General features: G+C 48.1%; 1 protein-coding gene across 1 annotated transcript in view; it reads left to right on the top strand.

Annotated features, from left to right (window-relative positions):
* The window catches only part of grm3 (glutamate receptor, metabotropic 3), a gene marked incomplete at both ends in the record, with an annotated part of 46,199 nt that overhangs the window by 3,376 nt on the left and 32,823 nt on the right, over positions 1 to 10,000 (top strand). The window contains 2 exons of the mRNA XM_080437052.1: positions 4,503 to 4,772; positions 6,683 to 7,304. Of these exons, the coding sequence (XP_080293178.1) occupies positions 4,503 to 4,772; positions 6,683 to 7,304 (892 nt within the window). The remainder of the gene's footprint in view (positions 1 to 4,502; positions 4,773 to 6,682; positions 7,305 to 10,000) is intronic.

Raw genomic sequence — 10,000 nt, 5'->3', positions numbered from 1 at the left:
GTGCATTACTTGAGTTCCAGTTCCGCTGCGGACAGTATGTGTGCCTGTATCTATGAATCATGTTCCGCTGGTGTCGTATTGTGTGCTTCCCCAGCTCTCCACTTGCTCTCGCCACTGAGTGGTGTCATTTGCATAGTTTAGCATAAAACCTCCCTCTCTCCTACTCCTCTGTGACTGCACAAAAAACCCTCCTATGCCTCTCTCTCTCTCTCTCTCTCTCTCTCTCTCTCTCTCTCTCTCTCTCTCTCTCTCTCTCTCTCTCTCTCTCTCTCTCTCCCACAGCTTTTCTGTCCCTCAGATCAATCCCCCTTTCTTTCTGTCTGTCTTTCTTTCTTTCTTTCTTTCGGTCTTTCTTCATTTATTTATTTCGGTATCTCCGCAGTCAGAGGTGTCCTTCCATGGCTGACCTCAGCCCCCTCCCCTCTCCTCCCCAACTCGTCCCCTCCTCCTCCTCCTCCTCCTCCCACCCCTCCTCCATCCCGTTCAGTCTTCCATTCTCGACGCTGTCAACCCTGTCTCCCGTCCTTCATCACACACAATAATGCCCTATTTTTCAACCGTTGTACGGCGTGCTTGTTTTTTATTGGGGTTTGTTTTGTTGTTGCTGTTGCTGCTGTTTTAACCAGACCAGACTTACTGTATGTCTGTTCTGCTTGTCTAACTGATGTGCTTTTACTTCCCTGATTCTTATGCCGGGGAAGTTCGTTCCAGCTCTGGTTTTCCCTCCTCTCTGCTCTGCCAGTCTCTCTCTCTCTCTCTCTCTCTCTCTCTCTCTCTCTCTCTCTCTCTCTCTCTCTCTCTCTCTCTCTCTCTCTCTCTCCCTCATGCACTTTTGCTCTCTCCGCTGCCTCTAAATGAAGTAATAGGAAATTATTTTATGTTTAACCATGCGCAACTAAACGCCAATCCCTGGCAGTCGTTTGCATAGCAGCCATCCTCTTCTCCATTAGTGTGTGGGTGTGTGTGTGCCTGCGTGTGCGTGTGCGTGTGCACGTGTGCGTGTGCGTGTGTGTGTGTGTGTGTGTGTGTGTGTGTGTGTGTGTGTGTGTGTGTGTGTGTGTGTGTGTGTGCACGTGCGTGCGTGCATGCGTGTGTGCGTGTTTTACATGCCTGTGTGCCTGTCCATGATGGTGTGTGCATGCACAGATATTATTTGTGTGCCTGGATGTTTGTATGTATGTGTGCTTGTGTGTACATGTGTGACAATGAAGACGATTACGTGTGCGCTTACGTGCGCTTACGTGTGCGAAATAGAAATGGAAACACACAGCACCGCTCTACTGCACCAGTTTCTCCAAGTTCACTTTGGCTACTCTCTCTTCCCCAATACATCTTCCTTCCCTGCTCAGCTCTCTCCCAGTAAGGCAAGTGGCTCACAGCAGTAGAGTAAAACTCATTCACTGGTCCCGTGGGTTAGCTAGTGGTAGTTTATGGTGTGGTGCAGTTATGTTTTAGAGTGTGACCTTCCCTGACATTAAAGTCAGCTGCCTGAAGCCGATTCTAAAAGTCAGCAGTTCTCACACTTTCAACATTTTTCAAAAAATATTCACAAATAGTAGATGTACTGTACAAACTCGCAGCGTGGCACAAAGTGACGCGCTGTGTAGCTTGTGAGCTTGTATACGCTCAAATCTAAAATGACCCAGATGCTTTCCAGGTTTTAATGGGGGTGTGTGTTTTATTTAGTGGGTGGAGTTTGATTCAGCAGAGATAATCATTTCACTTAGTGGTGGGTGGGGCCTGGCTTGAGCCTAATTTGGCACACCTGAGGTAGGCCTATATAGTAAGTTCTCTTTTATGTTCCTTAGAATGTATGTTCCTTTTGAGTATTTGTTTTTATTTGAGAAACAGTTATGCCCAAGTTTGTTTATGCCTAAGTCTGTTATGCCTTTGTTTGTTTGTTACTGATTGCTACTGTTTTTTCCTTTCATACCCATGATTGTTCACCATCATAAATGAATAAAACCACTTTATGAAACCTGAAAACCCTAGTCCTCATGCTTTGGCAGGCATACTGGTGTAGGAGTTGTATGTGTATAGCCAGTGAACTTTCCACCCAATACACAAAATGTACATGGTCCTTTCAGCCGGAAACTCCGCCACCAGATATGGACCAGATTCAAGTCAAGTTTCACTCACCCTGAGCCAGCTGGCACCATCACCCGGTCGGCACCACCATCCGGGCCTCCTCTCCAGTCGGCACCACCACCTGGGCCTTCTTCCCAGTTGGCGCCACCACCCGGGCCTCCTCTCCAGCCTAGTGGTGCCTCCTGAGCCAGAGTCCTCTCCGGCACCAGCTCCTCTCCAGGCACCCCCCGCACCTCCCCTCCTAGTGGTGTCTCCAGAGCCAGAGTCCCCCCTGGCACCAGTTCATCTCCAGGCACCCCGTGCCTCCTCTAGTGGTGTCTCCAGAGCCAGAGTCCCCCCTGGCACCAGTTCATCTCCAGCTCACCCCACGCCGCCTCTGGTGTCTCCAGGCCAAGCGCCCCCCTTGCGTCTCCTCCATTGCCGTCTCCAGGCCAAGCGCACCCCGCGCCTCCTGCTGTGACTTCAGGCCAAGCACACCCTGCTCCATTCCAGACGTGTCCAGCGCCTCCCCAAGTACAGTCTCCAGTCTCTTACCCAGCGCCTTCTCCTGAGCCTCATCCAGAGGGGTCCTACCTCCATTTCAGTCCCTCAGACCCACTCCTCCAAGGTAGCTCCACCAACACCAGTCCCCTGACTGGCTCCACCCCCTTGGTCGGCCCCCAGACCTTCCGCCAAAGTGGCCCCGCCAATGTCAGTGGGCCTCTGTGGGGCTCCACCCTTCCGGTCACCCTCCAGACCCCCTTCCCAAGACCCCTTTCCTAACCGGTTGCGGCCACCAGAGTGGCTCCACCCCTCGAGCCGACCTGAAGATTTCCCTAAGTGGCCTTGCCAGTCTCCTAAGTGGCTGGCTCATCAGGCCAACCACTAGACTCACTCCACCCTTCTCGCCTTGCCTGAGGTCATATGCCCCTCATGGGGCGGCTGAAGACAGACAGTGCCCTTCCTGAGTATTATAGCCAGCCCCGAACTGACATAAATGACAATTGCATTTTGTTTAATGATCAAATAGACTATATTTGATGGGGCGGCTGTACAAAATCCCCTCACTCTCTGGCTGGGAGTGGGTGGAGTTTGATTCAGCAGAGATAATCATTTCACTTAGTGGTGGGTGGGGCCTGGCTTGAGCCTAATTTGGCACACCTGATGGCTAAGTCTGATGCAATTACAACAACCTGTGATAGCTATAATACTATAACCACCATCATTGTCGCTTGGTATTCTCAGTCTGAGAGAAGCAATAATGACTGACTAGCATGTGTAAATCTATAAAGCCCTAGTCGGAAAGTTAGCATCATGATGTACAGTATGTCTATTTTGCATTGCATGGCTGGTTCTCCGGATGCCTCATGCCAGGACTGATTTAGATAAGACTGCTTTTAGTGTCAGTGCAGCAGACTGGTGGAATCTCCTGCAGTGTGTGATGTAAAACTGAAATCTCTTGTCTATTTATTCTGTTTAACTAATTTTGTTTAACTGTTTTTGTTATTAATTACGTTTGTGTTTGATTATTTACTGTACTGGTGAACAGCCCGACATTGTTGCAAATGAGGCCCTCAATTGATTATTTCAGATTAACTAAAGATGAACGAACAAACGAATGGATGAATGAATGGATGTTTGGATGAATGGATGAAAGAAAGCGGGAATTGCTGCAAGCAGGCTGTGTTTGTGTGTACATGCGCGCATGTGTGTCTGTGTATGTGTGCATGCACATGACATGTGTGTGTTTATTTAATCTGCAATCTGCTGGATAATTAATCTAATGAGATTCTGATTTGTTGTAAACAGCTCATCTGTGCCGTGAATGAAATATAGACGAGCCCAGAGTGATGCGTTTTAACATGATTCAACACAAGCTAACCCTGTGTGTGTGTGTGTGTGTGTGTGTGTGTGTGTGTGTGTGTGTGTGTGTGTGTGTGTGTGTGTGTGTGTGTGTGTGTGTGCGCGCGTGTGCGCACGAGCGCATTTTGTGTTTGTCTCTGTGAAATGATAATGAGGAGAGTGTGTCACAATCTGCAATGAAAGGGAATATTATATGGACACCACCAGACCCCAGATGTCCATCACTAATACATGTGATTTATTGAATTTATAAGTTCTCGTGTGTGTGTGTGTGTGTGTGTGTGTGTGTGTGTGTGTGTGTGTGTGTGTGTGTGTGTGTGTGTGTGTGTGTGTGTGTGTGTGTGTGTGTGTGTGTGTGTGTGTGTGTGTGTGTGTGTGTGTGAGAGAGAGAGCGAGAGAGACTTTGTGAGACTTTGCGTTTCTCTGTGTGCACATTATTTTTGCTGATTTTGCGTTCGAATTTTCAGCTATGTATGATATAATTCTATCCATCAGTGACCTCAAAGTCAGACCTCAAACACCAGTCCCTCTATTAAAAATAATTGTACTCTCCTGCACTTGTGTGTCTCCAGGTCGCCAACCTCCTCCGGCTCTTTCAGATCCCTCAGATAAGCTACGCCTCCACCAGCGCCAAGCTCAGCGACAAGACCCGCTACGATTACTTTGCCCGCACCGTGCCCCCTGACTTCTACCAGGCCAAGGCCATGGCTGAGATCCTCCGGCTCTTCAACTGGACATACGTGTCCACTGTGGCGTCAGAGGGTGACTACGGGGAGACGGGCATCGAAGCCTTCGAGCAAGAGGCCCGCATGAGGAACATCTGTATCGCCACCTCGGAAAAGGTATACACTGTAGCATACTGGGTGTGCATTTAACTCTGTGAATGTACGAATTGAACCAAATGGACCCTTTCAGGTCCATTTGGCTCCATTTGTACAGCCCCAGAGTCACAAATTGCTAAAGTAATGGCTAAAGCAGTGGTTCTCAGAGCTTTTTCATGTAAAGATTCCCAAATTAATATGTATTTGACCACAGACCCCCGTCTGAAAATATGTTGTTCCAGGGGCCCCCATACAAGTTTTATGTTGTTAAAATAGCGCTTACGTTGCACAAACTGTACAACGGAAGCATTTGAAAATTGTGTGAGTCAACAGTCTCGAGGCTCGAGAGACTAAAGTGTTGGGCTACTTCTCTGTAATCTGCTAAACCTGATTGTTAATTCCTTGAGTCCATTTTGTTTATCAAGGTTACGATTTTAAATAGGCCATCAGTCTTGCTTTTCACTGCCTACCAGAAAAGGGGGAGAGAGAGAGAGAGAGAGAGAGAGAGAGAGAGAGAGAGAGAGGGAGAGGGAGAGGGAGAGGGAGGGAGAGAGAGAGAGAGAGAGAGAGAGAGAGAATAATGTATCGCTATTGCCTGTCTCATTAAAAAGACAAAGCTCCAATGAAATGGAACAACAACCAAGTAATTCAACAGAGTTTAAAAGTTGTACGTCGTTGTCCATGGTGCAGAAGGGCGCCTAGGTTTTTATTGTTTTCTTCTTTTTTTGTTCTTGGACTTGGACACATTTTCAGGGGCTACCACCCAGGAAATTCACATTTTGTTGTCTATCAACATGAGTAACGCTCCCCCCGAGTACCTGGAGCCTCACATCTGTGATGTTGTATCAATACACAGCCGAGAGCCATTCCGCTAAACAAGAGGAGAGGATGTTGACTTTGTGCACTCATGAAAAGTTTGTCTGAACATCTTATCTTCTCCAACACCCAAATGAGGTTTATATTAGAGCAGTGATATCAGTGCTGAACCAGAAAATGGGGCCTTATCTCAAGCAACTCATCCTGGGTACTTTCACAGTTGTCACATTTTTCATTCCATTCGCCATGGAGCCGTACACTGGTGCGGTATCACAGATTAGGGAGCGGAACAAGTTCTTTTCTTTTCTTTCCCTCTGTGGGAGAGTAGTAAAAATGAGCCGCCCTTGGGGCACAGGAACAACATATTGTCACACCATATGATTGCAATTCAGTTCTATTTCCCCTTTAGGTTGTTTGTGAAGGACATTTTTAACACATTCATTGCCAGGTATTGACGCCCACACTGGAGGACGACTTTGACTTCTAACAACGTTTAGTTTTTTTGGTGGTTTCTCTATTGACACGGATCCGGAGATCACGTCATCCGAAGATTTCCGCCTCCGTCCACTTACTGTTTAGCGTTTTCCTGAAAACAGCTGTATCTTGAGTTGACTTCTTTTGCCCTGCATTTTGCGAGACATGCTATTTTCAACATGCTGTTACAAGGCAAGGGGATGTAAACAAACGATGTCTCCGTGCAAAGACGAGTCTCTCTTATTTCCACCGGGAAAAAAACATTGTAACCGCTTTCGTCCGTTCTGTAGTTATCGGCAGTTGAATATGGCTACTGTAGTTTTCACCAAAAACGCAATCTGGGAAAAGAAATCCTTGATAAATGTATTTCTATAAATCTGATAACATTGCAGTGGACCGGGTGATTTTTTTTAAAATGACGTCATTTCCGGGTCTATCCTTCTCTGGAAGTCAAGGCATCATTCATAGGTTAGTGAAGTGCGCCCTCTAGCGTAATCACTAAAAACAACATGATGACGTAACATTACGTCTTTGGCAGTGAAGCGTTGGATTTTAGATGACGTAATATTACGTCCTTGGCAGTCAATGTGTTAACACACAGAATCCGATGTATTAACTACTTGGTTTCCCCTCCTAACCAGGTGGGGCGCTCTAATGCTAAGAAGTCCTACGAGGCTGTGATCCGCCAGCTCCTCCAAAAGCCCAACGCCCGCGTTGCCGTTCTCTTCCTGCGCAGCGACGACGCCAGGGAGCTGCTGTCAGCCGCCGCTAGGCTCAACACCACCTTCATCTGGGTGGCCAGCGACGGCTGGGGGGCCCAGGAGAGCATCGTCAAGGGCAACGAGGTCACGGCCGAGGGCGCCATCACCCTGGAGCTGGCCGCCAACCCCTTGCCCGAATTCAATCACTACTTCCTGGGCCTGGACCCGGTCAGGAACCACCGTAACCCCTGGTACAGGGAATTCTGGGAGCAGAAGCACCAGTGCTCCCTGGGGTTCGGAGGAGGAGGAGGAGGTGTGGCATCTGGAGAGAGAGGGACCTTCGCTCTCCCGCCATGCCGCGACGACCTGTCGGTGGACAAGGAGACCTTTGAGCCGGAGTCCAAGATCATGTTTGTGGTGAACGCCGTGTACGCCATGGCTCACGCCCTGCACGGGATGCAGCGGAGCCTGTGCGCCAACACCACCAAGCTGTGTGACGCCATGAAGGTCTTGGATGGACGTCGGCTCTACCGGGATTACATCCTCAATGTCAGCTTTGCAGGTAAGAGAGGGCCGGAGAAAGGGGCGAAGAGGGGCAGAGACAAGAGGAGATGAGAAAACATGGAGATGTCATTAGAGGACTTTAGAGGAAAAGATCACTTTCCAAATATATCTTAGGCCGCGGGTCCCCTGGAGACCTGTAAAAAAGCACAGCCGTAGCGAAGTTTAGACATTAGCATTAGTATCAATCATTAAGTTGCTAGATTAACTGACCGTTGATACTCTCCGATCTCGCCTCTGCTTCACTCCTATTAATTGGTGGTGCTCTGAAGTGACATTGATGAGCACAACATTCAGACAAAGCTGAAATTGAACAGCTCGGCACTCTTCGCTAAAAAGAGGTCAGTCCCTGTTTTGGATCTTGAGCACTGAAAGAGGGGCTAAGCTTAGCTCACACTGCAGGATAATCGGGGAGATTTTGGGTCAGAAATGCCCCTCCCAACAATCACGGGGGCGTTCCCCTTTCAAGGCTGATCAGAAGCAATATATCTGATCATATTATCTTGTTTGTATTGTGAGTGGTCCAAATATCCAATCTTAAACCTCCTGATCTGCTCAGGGGTGCCCGATAATTCTCAAACATGCTTGATATGTACAGTATATGGCTGCATCACTACTGTCCGAGTGGGACGGCAGGAGTTTCTTGCGAGAGTAGGAGAGACATGTCTACAAGGAGACAGACTGAAAGACCTTCTGACATGGTGACTGGTTGAAATAACCTATACAGGTTAAATAGTGCATTTATATAGTGTATTTATCGAAGGCACTTTACATTCACCCATTCACACAGACATTCACACAGAGAACGGAGCAACTAGGGGTTCAGTGTCTTGCTCAAGGACACTTCGACACTAACTCTGGGGAAGCCCGGGATTGAACTGGGAACCTTCCGGTTCCCAAGCGGCTGCTAATCCTCCTGAGCCGCTGCTGCCCGTTTGTCGCAGCTGAGGTTTGTCGATATGTGGCAAGAACACGACTGTCTGTATAGCATGTCTTCCCAGACATATCAATAACCTATTTCATCCTGTGGGGCAAATTCAGTTTTTCAGCTTCACCCAGCTGAGTGCTGCCCACAGAGGAGCACCGGTGGGGGAGCAGTTTTGGGAGTAAGCGTCTTGCTCAGGGACAACTCGACACATTGCAAGGGCCGGAAATCAAACCTTGGACCTTCTGCTTCCCAGGCGGGCTCTCTACCAATTCACCTATGGCCGCCCATATCACAACCGTTCATCCATTGCCACTCTGTTGTTTGCAATCTGCTTCCACAGATCACGTGTGACGAGATCACAAGAGTTGCTGCGTTGCTCCGGCAAGCCTGATAATACAATCCTGTAGTGTGTGATGCACCATTATTTAAAATTCTGGTAATGTGCGCATGTTTAAGATAGAGAAGAGAATATTATGAGATTATCCCGTAGTGTATGATGCAACCAGATTTCGGAGGGTGGGACGAATGAGGGGGAAAACAATTTAGCAAAACTACGAGAGGAACACAAGAGGTGCGCGCCTCATTAGCAGTCCTCTCATGAACAGCGAGGCGAAAATGTCCTTCCAGCCAAAACACAGCCATGCCGTGAAAAACCTTAAAGCGCTGAGACGAATCCCCTTAATTGCCATGTGTTGTCAGAGCCGCCTCGCCATTGACACCTATTACCCGTGTGTAATTGATACGACAACTACAAAGTTGCTCTGACAAATGAGCGCGTCACCTAATCCGCCGGCCGTACTCTTCCCTCTCGCCCTAATGAGATTGTTGTGCTATAATACGTCCTACGGCAGCGCTGCCCGTCTACCTGTTGGTCTCTGTAGGCTGTGGAGAGGCCAGAGGGAGAGGATTGACTTGACTGGCAGGTGGGTGACAAAGGGAAGTGGTATAAATACACCCGCAGTGTCCCTGGGACCGATGGAGGTTTTAGAGGTGCTTTTATTCTCCCCGCTAACCGTGACCGGGAGCATGCATCAAAAACAACCCGAACAAACAAACAACGCTAATCGCTGCTGCCTGCCTTGCCTCGGGGGGGCTGGGGGAAGAGAGAAAGTAGGGGACAGAGTAGAGAAGAGAGAATGGAAAGTAGAACATTAGGACCACTTTGTGTCACCCAAAAAATAAATGCGGCATTTTATGTCTAATATAGCAGATCTACAAGCTCACGTCACAACGCAATGCACTGCAACGCGTTGTAAGCTTGTATGTGTGTATGTGTGTTGTGTGTGTGAGTGTGCATGTGTGTGTGTGTGTGTGTCAGCGCTGTGCTACAGGCAGAGTAGCTATCGAGGACGGCTGTCGTCTTACCACAGCAGCTTAGCGGAGTGAACTCCAACCGGGGATCTGAATGCGGACATTCGCGGACAACTTGGGGGTCCGCGGACCACGTGCCTCAAACAAAGAGTTATTTAATTTGATAATGTGCCCATCCCAAGTTGATCTCTTAACAACTCTCTCTCCCATAGCCCAAGACTTTCTGTCTCACCAGCTGTGCTCAATCAATGCCATTCTTAACAAACTTGGTCTCCCAAAGTTTAACTAAGCATATAGGCTACTCTGTATATTTTCGCTGGTGCCTTACCCATTATACCTAAACTTCTTTGCAATTTTTTGCTATTTTTAAAAATATTTTCAAATAGTTCAACTAGCCGATCTACATCGACACGTTGTGAGCTTGTAGATTGGCTATTTGAACTATTTGAAAATGTTTC

This window comes from Gymnoscopelus braueri (genome assembly GCF_963280865.1).
Source record: "Gymnoscopelus braueri genome assembly, chromosome: 9".
Taxonomy (NCBI): Eukaryota; Metazoa; Chordata; class Actinopteri; order Myctophiformes; family Myctophidae; genus Gymnoscopelus; species Gymnoscopelus braueri.
This window is presented reverse-complemented; position numbering and strand designations above follow the sequence as displayed.